General features: G+C 36.1%; 1 protein-coding gene across 5 annotated transcripts in view; it reads left to right on the forward strand.

The window, feature by feature from the left end:
- Window positions 1-22,828, forward strand: part of ZBBX (zinc finger B-box domain containing) — a 121,548-nt gene that overhangs the window by 8,042 nt on the left and 90,678 nt on the right. For 4 of the 5 annotated variants that reach the window (XR_004299854.1, XM_032407277.1, XM_032407281.1 and 1 more), the window contains exons 3-7: window positions 3,804-3,917; window positions 6,160-6,250; window positions 12,526-12,574; window positions 13,486-13,595; window positions 20,216-20,311. Coding sequence is in view for 4 of the 5 variants with exons in the window: in XM_032407277.1 (XP_032263168.1) it covers window positions 3,804-3,917; window positions 6,160-6,250; window positions 12,526-12,574; window positions 13,486-13,595; window positions 20,216-20,311 (460 nt within the window). In the remaining variant the exon portion in view is untranslated. Of the gene's footprint in view, window positions 1-3,803; window positions 3,918-4,192; window positions 4,334-6,159; window positions 6,251-12,525; window positions 12,575-13,485; window positions 13,596-20,215; window positions 20,312-22,828 lie in introns of those variants that run through there. The other variant, XM_032407279.1, reaches the window with a different exon arrangement.

Consider the following 22,828-nt stretch of genomic DNA (forward strand, 5'->3'; position numbering starts at 1 on the left):
AGGGCCACTGGAAATTCCCAAGGCCTTTCTCTAGAGTATCAATAAATACCAGCTGGTTTGGATTAGGGACGGGCTGTCAACTTTTAATTTGAACTTTGAGTTCCCTGAATCAGATCAGTAGTCCTGCAGTGTCTTCAGAGCCTTCCTAATTCTTCCTTCACTTTTGAGATACTGTGTGTAAGAGCATGTGTAAACTGGAAAATGTTACACAAATATATGGCATTCTCAGCACAGTTGATCCTTGACCAACACGAGGGTTAGGGGCACTGACCCCCTAGCACAGTCAAAAATCCATGTATAACTTTTGACATCCCCAGAACTTAACTGCTAGTAGCCTACTCTTGACCTGAAGCCTTATGGATAACATAAACTCTCAAATAACACATATTTTGTATTTTGCATGTATTATATGCTGTATTCTTTCAATAAACTAAGCTAAAGAAAAGAAAATGTTATTAAGAAAATCATAAGGACAAGACAACAATACTGTACTGTATTTATCAAAAAAAATTTGTAAGTAGACCCATGCAGTTCAAACCCCTGTTGTTCACAATCAGCTGTATTTGTTTTACCATTTTTTGGTGGGAGAGGAGCTATCCAATTGCTACTATTACCAATTTTGCCTTTTTTGTGTAAAAAGAAAAGGGGGCATACAAAATTTGGTTTTGGTCATATGTTTCCCGTCTGTGTTTATATACCTATAAACCATTTATTCAAACATTTATTAAATGCACATGTTTTACACACTGTGCTAGGGAATGGTGGATATGAAAGTGAGAAGACACAATCTTTGCTCTAAGGTAGTTTGTAGAGGATGTGAATAGATAAAATCACATTTACGAGATAGTGTGAAGCATGGTGTGATGAGAAAGCACAGGGGGCTATGAGAACATGGCCCAAACTACTGGGGCAGGTAGGAGGTCTCCAAGCTTCACCTGAATGATGCAGTTAGTTGGGCAGTTACTGGGGGAAACTTGTGCAAAGGCACAGAGACCACATAGTTTGGGAACTTTCAGACATATCCGGTGTTTTATGGAACAGAGATTTGTAGAACAAAGTTGGAGAGAAGGGCAGGGTTGTATAGATAGTAAATTAACTTGTATGCCACACTAAGGAGTTCGGAATTTATTTTGGAGGTAAGGTGGGGATCACTGTTCCATGGCCTGCAGGTCTCCCTGATCCACCCATGATCAATAACCTACAAAAGCTAGGACAGGAACAACCACTCTGTGGTAATTGCTCTGGAGTTCCCTTTGTCCCCCTTTCCTTATTCCCCTTGTCCGCCTATTTTCATTTGATACTGTCTTAACGATTATCTTAACCTTGTCTGACGTATTGGTGTTCTCCAACGTTTGTCTTCCTCTTTCTCAGCCTCCAACTCATTTCAGCAGGTTGTTTCTGGCCCTTGGATTTGTTGGGTTGACCTGGTCTCTGCAGGATCAACCCTAGTTTTCCTCAGTGGCCCTGCCTGCCCCCTGGCTCTGTGTCTGAGGCTGTCTCCAGGAGGAATCCTTGTCTTGTTTCACACCCATAGCATCCCATCAACTTGACCACTTGGTCAGTAAGCCAGTCTTTTTTTTTTTTTTCAGTCTCATCCCTTTCCTCTACCACAGTGGGGTCTTCAGAAACATTAAAAGTTTTCTAAGCAAGTGAGTAACACAATCACATTTGTGCTCTTGAACTCTTCCTCTGGAAGCCATGTGAAAAGTGTTGTGGGCCATTGAGACTTTGGGCAGGGAGATCAGCTCAGGTATCAGTCCTGAACTGTGTCCCCATCCCATCCCAAAGTGATCTAGGCATCATTATCCTCCTGGTTACCCAAGTAAGAAACCTAGGATTATCTTAGATTCCTTCCTTGTCCCTTCCCTGTGAGTCACCTACTTCTGGTCAGTCTCCAAGTCCAGTTAATTTTATTTCTTTATATTTTCCAAATGCTCCCATTTTTCTCTCTACTGTCTCTATCCAGTAGGACCAGCATCATCTCTCTATTATTAGGATTACCGAAATAGTCTCCCAACTGGCTGCCTTGCCTTGCCTTTCAGCCTTGCACCCTCTAATTTCCCATTCTGCAGTCAGGGTGATCTTTCTAAATAAAATGCAAGTCTGATCAATTCTCTTAAAGTCCTTTGGCGAGTCTCATTGCTTATAGAATACAAATCCTCATCATGGCCTACATGGCTCTTCAAGATCTGGCCACTCTCCACCTCAGCAGTTCCATTTCTTGCCACTTTTCCCATCCTGCACATAATGCCTGGTCACATGGAACCTCTTGCTCCTTGACCCACACATCACCCATGTCCATTTGTGCCCACACTTTTCTTTCTTCCTGGAATGCTGCTTTCACCACTTTCCTTTCATCCCTTAGGGCTCAGCTCAGAATTCTCTTTCCCCCGAAATGCTCTTGCAGGCCCATCTGCTGGTTGTGTGCCCTTTCTGTGTGTTCAGGTACCTGCATGTACTTTTCCAATGACAGCACCACTATACTGTATTTCAGTTACCTTCAGGCATGCCTGTGTTCCTGTCTGTACTGAAAGCTCTACTGGGTCTCCTACCCTATCATGTACTATCACATATCCTGTCCCCACCATGCCTGTTTGTACTAGGGGCTGAAATACTTGTGGAGCACATGTAATGAAAATTGTGCCTCCCCCTTGGTATCCTTGCCGGCTTCTCGGAACCCTCTGGCAGCCTCTGCCTCCTTTCACTTTCTGTATAACTCCCCGGATAGTGTCCATTTGGGCACGTATCTTTGGCCCACTTGCTCTTTGGTGACTGCTTCTATAAATTAGCTCCCTTTTCTGATCTCCATTATTTTTATTTTTCAATGCCTTGCCATCGAATCCTTGGGTACGCACACTACTTGTATATAGACAAACACTAATGTAGTAATAAAGGAAGAGATTTAAACTCATGATAGATAATACAAGCTAGACAACTAGGTTGGTGTAGACCTATGGGAGATGGAGTCAGTGACTAATATGGACAAGAGACTGGAACTGTAAAGTGAAGAAAATGGCTTGTGTCAAAAGTTTGATGAGCTTCAGATATTATCATCAAAATCTCTTGTGCAAGAATCTATAAGAGGGCTCTTCTCTGTCCTCAAAATAAGTTCTTTTCTTATTGCCTTCCTTCAGAGGAAACAATAGGTGGTGTTGGCCCAGGTCCCATTCAATCCTTTTGATGGCTCCTATACTGAGACCCTCAATAGGTGCTTTCTCCCTAATAGGCCCCAAACAAGCTCTGCTCTCTCTCTCTCTCTCTCTTTTTTTTTTTTTTTTTGTATTGTACTTGTACAACATAGAGGTAGAAATTTATTGAAGATTTCTAAGATGATCAGGTCAGCAAAAATGTGTATTCTGTCTATAGAGAAAAAAATAGTTATTTTAAACAGTATGCTTCAAACTATTTGAATTCTTTAAAGACAGTATGAAAATTAGAAAATATTTTTTCTTTTGCTTTCTATTTGTATAGCATAGATATTTGTGCATATGTAAAGGCAGAGTTCATATGGAAAGTGAATTATGATTTGAAACTTTTAGTACTGTAATGGGAAAAACAAAATTCTGAGATTTGAAGAGATACATACGTTAAGGAGAATGTTAATGCAAGGTAATGCTAACTTTAGAAACCATATTTCACAGAATGCAAAGGAAGTAGTTAGAATACTTCATCACTTACTCACTATTCATAATTTTCATTAAATGCCAAAGATGATATAAAATTACTTTGCCTTGTTTTTTGTTGTTGTTGTTGTTGTTGTTTGTTTACCACAAATGAACATTCTGTGTTTAACTCTTACTCAGAAATGCTCAGGAACTGAGGATGGAGAAGGTCCAGTTAGAATTGGAGAACCAACAGATGGAAAAGAAGCTACAGGAATTCCAGTCAGCTCGGAGCAAAGGAAAGGAAGAAAGAGAGTAGGTGACATTTTTAGGGATTTTGAGAGGAATAAACTGAATTGGGTAAAGAACTAATTCATATATTAATATATCATTCCAAAAAAGATCTGCCCTGAATGAATAATTTCTGGCTTTTCCTGATGAACAAATAGTATTAAATTTCTCCTACTTTTTCTATTTGTGTCCTTTATAGAAGGCATGCTGCTTTTTAAAATTACCATTACTTCTGTTTCCTTTGAACCTTATTTGGTCTTACACTTTCTTATTTCTCTTCTTACATGACTCTTCTGAAGCATGAAAGTCTGGGATGTTTAGCACAGCAATGCAGAAGTTGGCCTTTGCTCTCATAAAGCTGCCACCCATAGGAGATTGCGTTTAAGGTTGTTTTTACTTATGAAAAGACTTTGCGGGGGCAGGAGTTTACATGTTCATATGTAAGAACCATTCAAACCCTCAAGTATGTTTAAAATATTTTTAGACAAATGTGTTTTAGCTGAAATTTTATTAATGAGTACTCTCTAATATTGTGCTTTGTATCTATACTAATTTTATTGAGCATTTTCCTTTATTATAAAAATAATAAATGTAGATGATAAAAGTCAAACAGAACTGATAGTTATGTAACAGAAATTATTTCTTCTTAGCTCTAGGCTGACTCCCAGCCCATTTGTAGCTCTGCTTTTAACAATTAAGTTTTTTTTTCCTCCACAAATATCTTCGCTTTGTATAAACCTATGTATATATATGTGTATGAATGTGTGTTTGTGTATATCTCACATGTCTTTTCTTTTTTCCAAAGAATTATTTATTTATTTATTTGACAGAGAGAGAGAGTGAGAGCAGGAACAGAAGCAGGGGGAGTGGGAGAGGGAGAAGCAGGCTTCTCGCCGAGCAGGGAGCCCGACGCGGGGCTCGATCCCAGGACCCTGGGATCATGACCTGAGCCAAAGGCAGACGCTTAACGACTGAGCCATCCAGGCGCCCCAATCTCACATGTCTTTTATGTTTTTACAAGTGAGGTTATAAAATGATTCACACCCTATTTTTTTTTTTTTTTTTACTTAATACATCTTAGCACTCTTGCCACATCAGCATGCAATTGATCTCATTCTTTTAATGGCCACATAATATTTCTTTGTGTATTTTTCAGATCTTTATTAAATTTTCTCAATTTTGTAGTTACAAGTGCTGCTGTGAGCATGCTTCTACATATATTTTTGCTTACATATGCAAGAATATTAAAGGGTGAAATTTTAGGTCAAAGTGTATGTGCAGTTTACATTTTGGTGGATATTGGAGAAATTGTCTTTCAGATAGGCTTCAAAAATGTATAACTTTCTCCTACAGAGGATAACAGTGCATGTCTCATGTGCTTTGGCTGGTACTAAATATCGCCAGGCTTTTTGTATATTAAATTTTCTTTTGTTTGGTCTTATCAAATATCCAAGTGATATTTGATAAGTGATATTTTCATTAGCTGAGGAACCTTTTGTAGATGTTTTTAAAAATGTTCTAAAGTTTGACTGAGTTTTTAGAAGAGGTAAGTGTTCTTCTAAGGTCACATAGATAGTAAATGTCACAGCCAGAATGAGAACCTGCCACTCACTGTTCAGGAAGATAGAAGTCCAGTGTTCTGACCTTGACTTTATTATTTATTGTCTGTATGACCTTGGGCAAGTTTTTGTCTCATTATTTTGTAAGTGAGAATTGGACTTCTGCCCTGTTGACTTCAGAAAATTTTGTGAGACTCAAAAGTGCTTTGAAAACTAGAAATTAAACAGTTTGCCTTCTTTGTCATCTCTGTTACCTTTCAATGTGGCAGCTGATTTGTAGTCTTAAATACGGAATTCATCGCTTAGTAGATCTGCCAAATATTTTGGGTATTGTTTTGCTTCCTTTTCCTCTTTACATTTGTATAACCTTAGCTTTTAAAACTGCATGACAATCTGTAAAGTTTCCTATAAATCAGTAAAGCTATCTTTAATCATCATAAATGTCTAAAAAAGGAAATTCTTCATCTGTGTTTGGACATTTTATTTTTATTCATTTCTTCTCAAAAGCTCCAAATATGATAAAGCTATATTTTAGAATTGCTGAGGATATCATGGCATCATTGATATTTCATTTTCATTTTGTGGTGGTCTGTTACATGTTAATGACTGAATTTCATTTCTTGAAACAGGGAAAATATATTTGTTTTCATTAAAAGGAGAAATGTATTTAGTAATTACATTTTGTCTTCCATTTATATATATTGAAGGTCAAGTGGGTATCGCTGGAAATCTGGACAAGTGGGAAAATTGGGTAATCAGTCACTCATGATGTCACAAAATAAAGGAAATATTATTAAGGTAGGAAAATACCATTTGGCTCTCAGGGAATTTACTCAGTGAAGAGATATAAATTAGTTTTTCAGATCTTGTATTCCCTTCTATACTTAAGAACCTACTATTATTATTTTAACAACTGCATATTACTGGATTTTGATTAATTTTTATGGTTTAATCTGTAGCTTTCATTATTCAGATATATTTTATTTTTCATCTGCAAGATGATTTTTTTAAGAATTCACCTTGAGTAGAATCTTTCTAAATTGAATTTTTTTTTTACAGTTCAATTCTGGTTTCAAGTATGTGAAATACAACTATGTAGTTTTATATTAGGGTGAAAACTAAGTTATTTGATGTAACAAAGGACAGACTTTTTTCTGCCTTTTTATTATATCACATTTATTTAATAGTGTTTATGTTTGGTTGGATAATGATTATTATTCATATACTATTGATTCCATGTGTGAAGATACCCAAGAAAAAATGCTTTCAGGTTTCCCAGCTGTAGAATTGCTTTATCTTTACTGTGTATTATAAAATAAAACATTATATTTAAAATTAAAACCAGATGAGTGACTTTATGTAAGGAAAGCTGTTTTGTTTCTGGATTGTTTAGTACAAGATCTGTGACTTTGTAAGTTTTAACTTATATAGCTTTTTCTCTCCCAGTTATTGAAGTATAATATATTAAAAATGCTGACTCTGTGATTATGGACTTATTTATTCAATAGCAATTATTTACTGCCTCCTTTGTCCCATAGTGCACTATCCTTGTTCTCAAGGAGATCCTCATCTAATGTGAAAGATGATGCACATATGAGAATAGGAAAAGTCAGTATGTCATTTTGGTCATAACCATTTAGTGTATGAACCATCTGTGTTTGGGAAAAAACACTTTAGTTCTGCAAATAGTTGAAAGTATTCTAGATGTCTTTGTGAGGAAAAAATGATGAATAAATCATAATGCCAGGCCCCACGAACCTCATAATTGAGTCAGATGTGAAAGCATGGGGTTTAGGGAGCTCTAGAAGGTGGGCGTAAAAAGTGAGCCAGAGCAGGAGGGAATACCAGAGTTCAGAGTCTTGACTCTTTCACTGTGGGAATGGAATTCCCTGACAGCTTTTGAGCAGGAAGATAGCAAGATTAAGGTGATGATTTATGATGGCTGATCTTGTTTAAATATCCAGTGCATTAGGAGTTTATAAACAGAGGATAGAACAAATGATATTGAAACTATTTTCAACATGTCCCACATCAATAAAGAATGTATTTTGATCATGGACTTTTCTATACATGAACTTTTATTTATAAATAGAATTTATTTATGTACATGATAGTTTACTAATATATCATGTGTGTTGAAAAACAAATTGTGAACATTATTTAAGGATGACATAAACTTCATTTCTACTTTCTGGTCTTTTCCTGAGCTCCCTTGGGCATGCATACATGCTACTTTGGAGGCCCCTAGTATAGAGACAGAGAGACTATTTAGAAGACTCGCCAAAGAATCCAGAGGTCAAATGATAAGAGTCTGAATTAGAATGTAGCAGAAGAAATATAAAGAAAACTATGGAACCAAAAAAACAGTGAGAAAGGAAAGGAAGAAGTCAAGTGTATAACTGATATTAGGCTGGATTGATTGACAAGGAGGTAGAATAAAGAAGGAAGCTGAAAAAAAATTGGGATTTAGAAATCCCTCCCTCCCTCCTTCTTTCCTTTTTTCCTTCCTTCCTTTCTTCCTTCCTCTCCTTTTCCCAGCTTTGCTGAGGTAATTGACAATTAAAATTTTAAGATATTTTAAAATGTACAGCATGATGTTTTGATGTATATATACATTGTGAAAAGATTTCACCCATAGGGTTAATTAACACATCCGCACCTCACGTATTTACCTGTCTGTCTTTTTCTTTCTTTCTTTCTTTCTATCTGTCTGCTTTTCCTTTTCTTTTCTTTTTTCTTTTCTTTCACATTTAAGTTCTACCTAGCACATTTTGAAGATTTAGAGTTTTGTTTGACTTCTTATGTGTTCGTTGAAGCCAAGAGAGTAAATGTGCTTCCTAAGAATTTATAAAAAGGGAAAGAAAGGTATAAAGGATAAAGCTCATAAAGGGCAGGTGTGAGGGATAAAGCTCAAGGAATATGGAGGTAAAAGAGAACTTTAATATTGATAATCACTATCTATTTTATACCAGTCAACAGTTTAGCTGCTTTTCCTGTTTTTTTCTCATTAAGTGCTTATATCACTCTTAAGAGACAGTTGTTATTTTTCCAATTCCCACAGATGAAGTAATTTAACATCAGAGAAGTTCACTTGCTCAAGGTCAAGTGTCAGGGCCAGATTTGGAATGCAGGCTTTCAAGCTGGTTCTCAGGTGATTTGCCAGCTTTTCAGTAAAGGGAGCCTGAGAAGAGGAAGAGTGGTAGCTGTAGAATCAAAGTAATGTAATTTCATAGAAAACGAAAGTAAAGGCGAAGGTGTTTTGACTATGATTTTAGACCAGTGTTTCTCAAAAGGGGTTAGTTTTGCCCCCAGGAGACATTTGGCAATGTCTGGAGACATTTTTAGTTATCACCACCAAGAGGGTTTTGGGTTTTGGTTAATGATAGATAGTGGCTACAGGCCAGGAATGCTGCTATGCATCCTACAACATACTGGACAGCCTCCCCACCAAAGAATTATTTGGCTTAAAATGTCAATGGTATCAAGGTCAAGAAACCCTATGTTAAGTCTATATTGATTAAAATCCGGACTCATTTCATTAGCTCTGTGATTTTAGGCAAGTCACTTAACTTTTCTGAGCTTCTGTTATCATATTTGTAAACATACAAAACAATACTTGCTTATTACTTTATTTAGAGTTTTAAGCAATGTTAAGATTTTACGTGTGAAACCAATTGTAACATTGGCTGAAAATCACATTAAAATATTTGTGGAGAATGAGAATTTTTAAAAAAACACTGAATTTGATTTGATGTTAGATGGAAAAATGTTATCAAGTGGTTACAGAAAGAAAGGTGGGTGGCAGTGAGTAAAGTCTAATGTTGCAGGGAGCATGAGAACGGTAGGTGACCTCTCAAGGATTTAACAGGATCAAGGAAAGACTTTATTACAGTTGACCCTTGAACAACACAGATTTGAACTGTTCAGGTCCACATAATATGCAGATTTTTTTCAATAAATGTATGTACTATAAATGTATTTTTTCTTCCTTATGACTTTCTTAATACCATTTTCTTTTCCCTAGCTTACTTTATTGTAAGAATACAGCATATAAGACATATAACATACAAAATATGTGTTAATCAACTGTTTATGTTATTTGTAAGACTTCCAGTCAACAGTAGGCTATCAGTAATTAAGTTTTTCGGGGTCAAAATCGGTGCACCAACCCCCATATTGTTCAAGAGTCAACTGTATATTGTTTATTAGAATCAGAAACATGTGAGCCAGTTTGTAGCTAAGGGATGGACTCACTAATGGAGGAAAGATAGAAGATGCCAATGAGAGAGATGCCAGTTGCTGGGGTGTAGTCTTTGAAGAGATGGATCCTTAAGAAGGCCGTGACCAATGGAAGGCAGACACACTGTATCTGATAAGAAAGATGGAAGAGAAAACAGGTGGCAGTAAAGGTAAAATTTTAGAGGTTGCATTTGACAGGAGGTGAGGCAGAAAGCCGTGGAAAGATTTTAATGGGAAGACCTCAACATTCATAGTAAATTTGAAGGCAGGATCATCTGCTCACAATAAGGAGGGGAAATGGGGTGAATGTGAGTCTTTTGGAATGGAGAAAGTTTGAAGTAGCCACTGTGGGAGTCATGATTGAGGTTTAGCACGAAATGAATAAGTAGACTGCTGAAGAGCCATAGGAGAATGGATTTGTAGGGGACCCAGTCAGGATTATTTCATCACAATGCTAGGTAGATAGAGGTAGAGGTCTAAGAGGAAGGAGGTAAGGTGATCATGGTTAGCACTGAGAAGCTCTGAGTCTGGGCTTTTGAAGGTGTGGCCATTCAGATTGCTGCTTAGGTTTAAGGTTTGGTCATAATGGTCAGGTGCCTGAAGAGGTACTTAGATGTTCATAGCAGTCAGCGTGTTGGAGGATTTTCAGCATCAGGGTTTCAGGTGAACATGGACATTGCAGTCTCCACGATCATCACCCAGAACTGTGATGGAGAGAAATACTGAGCAGATTGCTATAGTTCAGGTGGAAGAGGATCCCGGATATTGATAAAGGCAGTCAGTGGATGGTGAGGACCTTCAGTAGAGGCATCTTTGCTGAACGATGAGATCAGAGCAATATTCTGGAAGCAGCACTGAGGAGCAAACGGGGAGAAAAATTTTCTTCTCTCCTGGTGAGTGCAAGGGAGTAGAAATGGAGCTAGTTCCTCTGGAGAGTTCTCTGGAAAAGGTTTTGTCTGAGGAAAGGTGGGTCCAGTTAATGTGAACTCTTGCAAGAGGTATTTTTAGGAAAGGTTTAAGGCATGGGATAAATGACTATTTAATAAGGATTCTATGGACTAGCAGGGAACCAGGATAGAAGGACAAGCGGTAGAAAATGGCGAAGGTTATATAGCTAATTGGATTAAGAATAAGAATATTTGGAAAGGTGGTTAATGGGAGGAGTGTGGGCCCAGCATGGCAGATTAGGGCATTTGTCAATGCCAAGGAGGCTGATCACAGCACAGTCTGACTCCGATGGCCCAGGTGATGTGTCTGTATGGTACAGCCACTAAGCTTCCCTGACCCCTGATGGCACCTCTGCAGCATCCTCTGATGCTGAAGTGGGTTCATAAGGCATAGGCTTCAGGATATCACATCCCTGAGGTTTTGGATATACACATATGTGCATATACATATATACACGTATGTGTGTGTGATGTGTGTATGGTCCAACCCTACCTGACCTTCAACTCTTTACCAATCAGATGAAAATCAGATTTAGGAGGAAATTCTATCTGCCTAAAAATAGCAGCTAGCAGTTTGTTCACTGAAATATTTTTATGCAGTTTGAATCATTTGAAGTAAATATGGCCATATTTATAGAGCCGAAAAATATTTACGATAATAAAAGCAAATTATAAAATTTCCATAATAGTGGGTTCAGTTTGCTTTGGCATAGCCATCCTGCCCAGCTAGCCTATAACCACATTGATCATGTTGCAATTCAGATGTACCATTAAGGTAATAATATTGGATAATTTCATTATGAAAAAACGAGATTAAATTATCTGTAACTTGTATAACATTTTCAGTTTAAAAATTGAAGTGTGATTCACATCAAAATTGATTATTTCAATACTATTTTCTTTTCTGCTGTGTTTGGTACATAGCATCTGAACAGCTACTCAAAGAATGTGAACAAAAAATGCCCTTTTGAAGCAAAACCACTAGATTCGCTGAGAATAATTATGCCTAAATTTTCAAAGATGACTGCGATTGGTACAGCCGTCGACATAGAGGCAAATGTTGTTCTCATATTCTCATGTACAAATTGGGCAATTGAGCATGCAGATTGCAAATTGAAAACTAGGCATGAATTGACAGGGTCTGTATAAATGTGCACCATTCCTCCATGCTCGTTTGTGTACTTTGAATGTTGGTTTTAATAAGACCAAGGCAAGTATATACAGTTGGTGAATCTGTTTTATGTCTTAAAATCTTAAGATCCAAGGATTTTAAGTGACTATTTGAAACACCTAACAGCGAAGCTTATTTACTCAATATTTTGGCTATAACTTCAGAAAGTCAGGGATCACAGCTAATATATTGAAGGTTAAATCTATGATGCTTAAACATGTGGTTCTCCAAATTAGACAAATAAGATAATATTGGCTTCTACAGTTATGTAAGCACAGTGGCTCAGTCAGAATTCAGTTTAGATTTAGTCTACACAAATATTAGACTTTGTGTGTTTCAGAAAGATCAGAGATAGAAAAGGCTTACTGAGCCTTTACAGTATTTGAATACTAGTGCTTTCCTAAAATAATTTCATGATGATATATAATTATTTTTGTTCAAAACATAATTTATGGCATGTTTCTAAAAGTGGTTTAGATGTCTCCAAAATTTATTTTCTTCTTCTTTTTTTTTTTTTGGTATTTTCTCTTGCTTAAAAGTTCTATATATGCTTTAATCATGATTTTCTATTAATTTTATATTATTCTCTCGAAATGTTTGTTTTGCTCAAGATGCACTGAAACGTTATGGCTCTCTACCATTTTTGTTAGTAACTTAAACTTTCTTTGAATAAGAGACTGTATACCTGACAAATAATATCTATTTCATTAATACAGCTTTCTGCTGGAAAAGTGAAATTAAAATTACTGAAGGAGCAACTTCAAGGTAAACAGTTTACCGCTGTATTATTAGATGCTAAAGATATAGCTTGTTTTCTTTTTCATTTGAATTTCATAGAAAATTAAAGTGCTAGAATTGTTCATGCAGTATAAAGATTCTAAACCCCCAAATGATGACTCTGATACGACTTTTGATATTCAAATTCATTTTATTTATTTTCAGGGGGGGCAGCCTTATTTTATGTCAAAAAATGTTAACTTAAAATATGAATATAATAATAATGTTTTCAAAAGTGAGGACTTTGATAGTACTGTTCTGTAAACTCTATTTATATAATCTTTTAACCAGGAAGATAATTGAGCCATATAAAATTATATACTGAAACTCCACTCTAGCAATCTAAAAGAATATTGAAAATGGCTTTATATTTTAATAAATTATTTCACAATAGCAAAACCCAAGAATCAATTTTGAATTCACAGTAATTCCAAAAGAAATAAATTTTTTATAGAGGATAAGTACATTTAATTTGAATGGAAAAGATAATTTGCTAGAACAAATTCTAGAAATCTATGTAACATTTATTATAGAAGGTAGTTCTCTATGAGCTTCATTTAGTTTGATCCGGAGATGGGACAGAATGCCATAGGGATTCTATCAAGAGTGTAGTTTTTGACATTCTCTAATTTCAGTTGTCCAATTCAAGTGAGTTTTAAGCAGAATGGGCGCGGGCAGGTATGTGGGCCCTGAGGTCACAGGGGGCTGCGAGGGGGACTGTGGCCTCCACAGTTCACTGGGAAGAGTAGACTTGGCTGCACACCATTCTTACTGGGCAATTGATATTTAAATATTCTTTGAGAATTTAGAAATGTGCATAAGTTCATTACTTTTATCAGTCAGAAAACTGAACATTATATTTTAATGTGATTGGCCTGATATTTTTTTTTTCCTTCCAGAGCCAGTGAAACCACCACTTAATTATAAGATGGCCAATCCTTCTGAAAGTGAAAAATCCAAGATAAAAGGGAAGGTTTGTGGACAGTGTGAGAACAAAGCTGCTGTGCTGGTATGTGCACTATAAAAAGATAATAGAACATAACGTTCACATGGCCTCACTCACCTCTCCCAACTTGACCTGCTTTGGGAGCCAGATACTTTTCCTTCGCTGCCGTTCTAAAAGTGAAGTGTGCATGCCGCCCTGTTCAATGCACTGCATCTTACCCTCTCATTCCAGTTTAAGGATATCACCTACCTTTCACTCTTGGATCATGCCTATCAGCACACAAACATGCTGCAGTACTTTCCAAATCAAAACTACACCAAAAGTTCTTCTGTGACCACTACATCTCCTCCTGGCCCTTGTTAATAAAACTTCTAAAGAGTTATCTACACTTGCTCTCAACATATTCTCACTTCCTGTTCTCTCTCTCTTTTTTACTGAGGTATAATGTACTTACTGTGAAAGAGACCTTAAATGTACAATTAGATGCCTTTTGACAAATGTATACACCCCCATCAATATAATAGAATACTTCTGAAAGTTCTCTTGTGCCTTTTCCAATTCATTTCCACTACAAAGCCAACTACTGTTCTGATTTTTATCACCATACATTTAGTGGCGCCTGTTCTTGAACTTTATGTAAACGGAATGATAGGTTATATATTTTTCTGTGTAAGCCTTCTTTTGTTCCACATGGAGATTCACCCATGTTATTACATTTATTCATAGTTTGTTCATTTGAATTACTGAGTAGTAATCCATTGTGTAATATGCCACAATCTGTTTATTCATTGACATATTGAATGACAGTTGGATTGTTTCCAGTTTTTTACTACTGTGTTTAAGGCTGCCATGGACATTTATGTGCACGTCTTTTTTTTTCCTCAAATGATGTTTATTTTTTTTTCCCTTAAAAGTTATGAAGTGAGGGGCGCCTGGGTGGCTCAGTCGTTAAGCGTCTGCCTTCGGCTCAGGTCATGGTCCCAGGGTCCTGGGTTCGAACCCCGCATCAGGCTCTCTGCTCTGCGGGAAGCCTGCTTCTCCCTCTCCCACTCCCCCTGCTTGTGTTCCCTCTCTCGCTGTGTTTCTCTCTGTCAAATAAATAAATAAAACCTTAAAAAAAGTTATGAAGTGAAATTGAAAAAAAAGAGCCCCAAAATGGTTTCCAACAGTTTTCTAACTTCTCTTTGTTGCTGATTTCATGAACTTAAAAAAAAAATTATGGCAAAATGCACCATAATTTAAAAGTTACCATTTTAGCCATTTTAAGAGCACAGTTCAGTGGTGTTAAGTACATTCACGTTGTTGTGATCCCATCACCACCATCCGTCCACAAAACTCTTCCCATCTTACAGAACTGAAACTGTACCAATTGAACAATAACTCGCATTCCCCCCCTCCTGTCAGGCCCTGTCAACCATCATTTTACTTTCTCATTCTACTTTCTGTCTCTATGAATTTGACTATTCTAGGTGTCTCATATAAGTGGAGGCTACAGTATTTGTCCTTTTGTGCCTGGATTATTTTACTTAATGTCTTCGGGGTTCATCCGTATGGTAGCATGTGTCAGAATTTCCTTCCTTTCTAAGGCCAAATAATATTTCATTGCATGTATATTCCACATTTTGTTCATCCGTTCATCCATCAGTGGACACTTGGGTTGTTTCCACCTTTTGACTATTGTGAATAATGCTGCAATGAACATGGGTATAAATATCTGTCCAGGTTTCTACTTTCAGTTCTTTTGAGTATAGACCCAGAAGTGGAATTGCTAAATTCCCATTCTCTTTTGAACCCTCTCCATTCAGGATTGGGTCTATGTCCAGCAACTGCTCCTATCGAGGTTACCAGTGACATTCATATTCTTAAATACAGTGGCCAATTCTCAGTTCTTATCTTAGTCTATCAGTAATATTTGATACAGTATTCTTCTCCTCTTTTGTGACTCTTCACTTGGCTTCCTCTAGGACATGATCCTCTCTTGGTTTCATTTTACTTTGCTAGCTGTCCCTTCTCAGTCTTTGTTGGTTTTCTGTATTCTAGACCCCTGAATGTTGGAGTGTCACAGGGCTTAGTCCTTAACCCCCTTCCCTAGTCCATCTACTTACTCTTGATAGGTAATTTTGTCTACTCTCTCGGCTTTAAAGACCATAGCTACATGGATGTTTCCCAAATTTACATCTCTTACTCATCTCCTTCCCCTGAACTTTTCCAACTCAGACTACCTACTCAACACCTCTACTTGGATGTCTAACAGTAATCACTAACTTAACATGTTCAAAATTGAACCTTTAGTATCTCTCCAACATATTTTCTCCCTTGCACAGTCTCCTCAGAATAAGGGTCAATTCAAATGTTCCCTGCCCCTGCAGCCCTTTATAAACAAGCAACAGCTGAGTAGCCCTGAATTTTTTGGAGCTGCTCCATGCAACCACGTTGCATTTATTACCCCTTAAAATGTATTTATGTGTTTATTTTCCACCTACCTATGTAAAGTTTGTTTGTTCACTGTTGTATGCCCACCTCCTAGAATTATGCCTGTAATTTAGTAGGCACTCAACAAATATTTGTTGAATGAATCCATTTTTTTTACTGTAATAAAGACTTCTGATATATCTTCCTTTCAGTTAATATTAAAAGTACTCCAATATCTGATATAATTTAAAATATTACACACACTTGACACGCAGTTTCCCCCAAAGAATTTAATGATTATAACTAATATTTGTAGATTACTATAATGATATTTTTTAGTTTCAGAGAATTTGGCCATCATCATTTCTGATTTGAGACTCTATTACTATCCTTATTTCATGGCAGTTTTCGCTGGTCTAAGAGAGTTAGAATACTGTAAGTCTAATAAAGAGCTGATAGCAATATTAAATATAAAACCCTGGCTCTTGGTACAGTGCTCTTACTATTACATCACACTATTTTCTTATTTGATGTAATGATGGACAATAATTTAAGAAATCTTCACAAATTATACCTATCCAGAAGTCTTTAAAAAATGCAAACAATGTTAATATTCCTGAAGTTGGAAGTGTGAAAGCTAAAAGGGACTTACTGGCTGAATTGAATTGTTGAGGTCCACCGTTCATGATCTGAACAAAGTATTTATGTAGGAGCTGTCAGTATTTCTTGTGAATCCTGTTCTATGTTGAGCACTGTTTAAAGACCATGAAATTTGAACAATATGGCATACGTAGGTAGATAAACTTGACCTGAAAATAAAGGATCTGTTTTTCCAAAGAGAAGGAAAAGCAAGAAGAGGACATCCCAGACAAGATAAATGGCACATGCCTTGTCCGGAAAGCAGATAAGAATGATGATGTGTGCAGTGATTAAAAGGCTGATTTGCCTGAAAACTGTTAGAAATAGAAGCCAGGACTTAGACCCTACACATTCTTAAAGAATTTTACTAAGATTTTAAGAAAGTATGTTGTTCGATTTGAAGTGAAAGTAATGTCCCATGATATTTGTCAAGTACCATAATAAGTTATTTAAAAATTCAAGTTAGGCACATCTAATGAAATAGACCATGGTGATGGTAAACTTAAGGTTATCTCGTATTCTCAGCATCCATCATTCTAGATGGTAATGTTTGTTATGTAGTGAGAGTAAACCTTCTTATATGGTATGATAGGGCCTTCATCAGGGTAAACTGTATGTGGGAGGTAGGGGGTACTTTGCATTTTGGAGGTTTGAATCTTGACTTTACCTTTTATTAGCTATGTGACCTTTAGCAAATGGTTTAATTTCTCTGTATTTCTGTTTTCTCATTTGTTAACAATGGGATAATATAGATAATGGTAGTCTATACCTCAGAGTTATTGAGAATAATGTTTAATGTATATGAAGTAGTTAGCATTGTACCTGGCACATGGAGAGGAGACAGTAAATTGTGTGTTTTGTTGTTGGCACATTTTCATATCTCCTGATGCATTCACATACATTGATGGTAAAAATAAAACCCCAAATCTCCAAATTCCTTATTTTTAAAAGAAACTCCAGTAGCTTTAAGGCTGTTTGTACATGGCAAAAGTGAAATGCATCATTAAAAATTACATATTAATTTGGCAAATGTAGATAATTTAATTAAACTCAAAGGGATTCTGAAGACTTAGCACAACTGATCTAGGCTTGATTAAATTAAAAAGATATTTGCTAAAACTGCACTTGGGTATTCCATCATTGAAGAAGCATCTGTGGTGGAATGGAGTCCTTATCTACATTTTTAGTACGTTTCTGCCAGTTATACAAACTGCCTAAAAAGATTTTCCAGTTGGAGGTCATTTTAACCCAATTTAAATCCAAATATGCTTGTATAACAAAATATATAAGCTTACTCTGCAATTCCAGCTTTGATCTTCCAGTCTACAACATCCATTTGGCTACTTTCATTAAAAATCTGTTGTTAACAAATACTTGGCTTAGAATTCGATGTTCAAACTGATTTTCAGTCTTCTATATTACATTGTAAAGACAGTGCCAAATATGTCTGAGAAATTTATTAAAATACTAGCAGATATGTTAAATAAAAATTATGCAGAATACATTTTGAAATATACATTAATACAATAGTACTGCCATGTATATATGCGAAATTATAACTTTGTATTTGTGCACTTAAAAATTATGGATCTAGATAATGTTTTAATCATCATTTCTGTAAGAGGCTGTTCTTGAAACATGAGTTGAAAGGGTAGGACTAGTTCTGATATTAGGGACAGTGTTTATTTTTCTTTCACTTAAACAAAAAATCCAGTTCTGTATAGCTAATCACATTTGAAAAAAATACATTTGGATTTTGATAAATACCTCCCATGCAGTCATTTGACACATTGGGTTTTATCTTACTGCAGATTTTATCAAGGTTTTTCAATAAATGATTAGTGCTGCAATTAATGGTCAATGTGATTTTTAGTAATTTGGGTCATGGGCTAGAGCTTGAGCTTTGAGCCAGACTGTGGGATTAAAATCCTGGCTCCATTAGCTGTGTGACTGGGCACATTCCCAATCATTATGTTCCTTTGTTACTTCCTCTTCACAATGGATATACAATGATCATGTTAATCTTACAAGCTTGTTGCGAGGATTCAGTGATGGGAAGCTCTTAGAACAGTGAGTAAGTGTTCGGTAAATGTTGTGGATATTGTTATTGTTATGTGATTCCAGCCTTTCTTTTTAGTTTCATTAGTTATATAAAATGTCTTACTCTTTTTACCTTTGGTAGTTGTTGTCGGTTTTGTCCTAATCATCTTATATTTAATAAACCTGGCCACATTATTGCAGGCAACTGTCATCACATGGAGACTTATAATACAATTTTTAAAAATTAATGGACTCCTGTTGGGTTTTTAATAAGCGTTCACTCTACTTTTCTATACCCTATACGTTCTGGTGCCTGTTACTTGGTGTGTGGTCTGCACACCAGCAGCTGCGTGGACGTTACCTGGGAGCTTGTTAGAGTGCAGGATCTAGGTCCCCATTCTGGACTTCCTGAATCAGTCTTCACTGTAACACAACTCCAGGGGATTCATATGCACAGTGCAGTTTGGGATTCGTCACTGTATCGCACATTTCAGTCAGTCACTCCCCAGTGTGGGGTAGAAGAGCTTGGTCAACCTCTTCCCAGTCTGCCCCAGCTGCTTTCTGCATAGGATTCCTTGACAGGAGGAGAGTGGGAGGAGGGGAAGAATGGTGGTGGGCATGCGAAGTGGAGGGAAAGGAAATGAAAAAGGATCAAAGGGAATGTGGGCTCTGTGACACAGGCTTTCTGACGTCATCTCTCCAGACCCTGCACTTTCTTATTTGTGCTGCTGGTGTTCTTAACCTAGGCCAAACTCAAGAAAATTAGAGGTCTTAGCCATTTGGGCTGCTTTTTCTCATGTTGTAAAGGGTGTTAAAGTGGCTGTACAACTACATGTAGTAATTTCACTTGCAGTAAAAATTCCATTTTTTCTTTCTTTTTACTTTCAGTCTTGCTCGGCGCCATCATAGGTACAGGTATATCCCATCAATTTATCCACAAATTTAAAAAAAATTGCATTTTGGCACCATAGAGAATTTGAAAGATAAATACAAGCTTGTCCATAATCATTTCGCCAGTCATAAAAATTGCTCACATGTTGATGTGGTTCCATCCAGTTCTTCTTCTTATACTTTCTTTCCTTTGAGGAATCTTCTAAGAATAATTCTCACACCATATTTTGAGAATCACCACTGAATTAGTGCCAGTGAAAGAAGTGGGGATTTTTAGAGACAAATAGTATATGCATTGTGCCATGTAAATCAATAGAGAAAAATTAAAGAACTCATAAGAATGAAGTAGTTTTGAACCAGAGATAATGCTGCTTAGTTTTTACCAGGTCAAGAAGTTTGGTCTGAAGTTGCTGGTTTTTTATGATTTATTCGGAATTGTAGATACATATATGCATCTAACACATATATATCTAAAAGCTACTTTCTTTAAGCTATTAAATTTATTTTGATATGAGAGTTGTTAGTGTTTACAAGTTAGTTTTTCGGGTCAAATTGTTGTTCCAGTTTCCTTGGGCTTCTCAATTCTGATGACATATGGCATGTAAATGGAGAAATAAAGATGAGAACGATGACTTCTTTATGCAAAAGATTTCTCAAAGTCATATTATTAAAGATTGTGTGATATTTTAATGTCTTTTAAGGTATGCCTTGAATGTGGAGAAGATTATTGTTTGGGTTGCTTTGCTAAAATTCACCAGAAGGGGGCACTGAAGCTCCATAGAACAACTCTTTTGCAGGTATGCCTTTTTTAAAATGCTTTACTTGTAGTGTATTTATAAAATGTTTCAACACAAAGACATTTAAAACATGTTTAATTATCTAGGATTTAGGATGATTTATATTAATTTCTAAAATTCTATTATGTACAGTCTTTACATATATCTTAAAATTATTTTACTGAGTGTTAATCTGGGTTCTATTTTGCTAAACTGTGTTTTAATATAGTTCCTGAGACATTAGCTTGATTAGAGTTTTTAGATCATGCATTTTATCTGTGAACTTGATATTTAAAAATTAGACAGTATTTTTAATCTATTGTGGTTTCAAATGAACGCATGGTTTCAGTATTATTTCTATATAGTTTATAAATAGAAATCTCTAATGTTTTCTTTTCATGTTTTTTTAAATTAGTCTTTTATTTGTCCTCACCCATTATCATTTAAAAAAGCTTATCTCTCAGGTTTTTACTTTTCCTCCTACATAGTAGAAGCTTTTATTTTTCCTCATATAATCATTGTTCTGTGAAATGCTCAACCTCAAACCCTGTCAGATGGTTTAAAAATTCTAGTACTTAAACAATAAATATGCCTAAATATAGATATGACATATTATGCCGGTTACATTTAACAGTGCACTGATTTGTCATAGATTTCGTTCATTGTATTCAACAAATATTTATTGAATACCTTTTAGAAGGCAGGGTCTGTGCTAGGCAGTACATTACACAGATGAATACACTAGGATCCTGCTCTTAAGGACCTGAGGATAAAAGTGAAAACCAAGGACCTTGTGTAATGGGTTAAATATTTTAATATCTTGTAGGCAAAAGGAAGGCGATGATCAGATCTATATTTAGAAAGATCACTGGAAGATTTCAATTTTTACATGTTACCTCAACATAAATATTGATAACTCTCAAGGATGCTGATGACACAAGTCATAATAACCACAAAACATAAAATAGACCTTATTCATATCAGTATTTACCAAAGTTACTTACTTGTGAGCAGCTACTCAACATTTAGAGCTTCCTGGCAGAAATCATGAGGGAAAAAAAAACAAAAAAAACAACCACCTGTTACTCTCCTGTCTCAGGAAGGTTTGTATAACTGGACAGTTATAGAAATGAAAATTAATGTCTATAAAAGTGAATGTAATTGTTAATATAGAAGTAATGTAGAATTTAAAGGCATTCCACTTTAAGGGTAAAGAGTCTAATTACCCCCCTGTGAGCTCATAGTAGGAATTTTCCATCCAGTGGTTTTTTTCAGCATATTTTCTGAGTTATCGCTCAGTGAGCTAGGCACAGGCTAGCTGGTCTGGAAGATACAAAGAAGAATGAGACATGGATACGTCCTTCAGGATTTATAGAGGTCTGATTCTCTCCTCTCCCTCCCTCCCTCCCCATCTCTTTTCCTCTCCTTCGTGTCTCTCTCCCTCTCTCTCTCTGTCATACACATCACACACACACACATACATACACAATCAATTTCAAAAGACAGACTGTGCTGTGATATGGCTTATTGTTATCCAGAGACAGATATGATATGGGTCAAATCATGCTTACTAAAAGCAATGCAACATAGCGTATGCTTTCTAAACATTGTATTTTCCTATTCCATATTAATGTCATTAAAATCAATGTCTTCTATATCTTAAAAAAGAAGAATGTCATCTTTGTAGATGGGATTCTCATGTAATTCTAAGTGTAGAATTGATAGGGAAGAGAGAATTAATACTTTGAATATATACTTTGTATCATACACTGTTGTTATATCCTACCAGCATCACATTTTCTAGCTTTGATTGCAGGGGAGGAAAGTTTGGTAAGCCAGAAATAATAAAATGGTATTTAAGTTGCTAGTGAATCTCAAGTTGTGGAAGACACATTTATCTCTAAAAGTTAATGGAAGTGAATTTTATAACAGGTGTGAATCAAAGAGCATAGCAAGTGACAATGAATCCTTGAGAGGTCTCTTTAAACACAGGGGTTCCTTTATGTATATATTTTAAAGTTAAACACCGATAGAGAACTATGTATTTTCCATATTCATGTTAGTCCTTTGTGTTGCCCTCCAGTCTGTGAAGGCAAAAGTTGCTACTTGATGCTGTTTTGAGGATAGTCCTGGGAATTTCATTGCCTACTGGGGAAATCACATTAGGAGGCTAACCTTAGAGAAAAGTATGGGGAGAATGCCCATGTTGGGAGCTGAACATATATTGTTACTCTTTTTATATAACATTATTTCACTTACCCGGATTGCTATGTAGTGAAATACCTTGAAGATGTTTTCCAAATAAATCAGGTAAATTTGACTATTTATTCATTCAACAAAAATTTAAATTTAAAAAGGTGTTTTTGGGGAGGGTATGTGCTATGGTGAGCACTGTGAATTGTGTAAGACTATTGAATCACAGACCTGTACCTCTGAAACAAATAAAAAAGAAGAAGATAGCAGGAGGGAAAGAATGAAGGGGGGGAAATCAGAGGGGGAGATGAACCATGAGAGACTATGGACTCTGAGAAACAAACT

This window comes from Phoca vitulina, unplaced genomic scaffold, assembly GCF_004348235.1.
Source record: "Phoca vitulina isolate PV1807 unplaced genomic scaffold, GSC_HSeal_1.0 scaffold8, whole genome shotgun sequence".
NCBI lineage: Eukaryota > Metazoa > Chordata > Mammalia > Carnivora > Phocidae > Phoca > Phoca vitulina.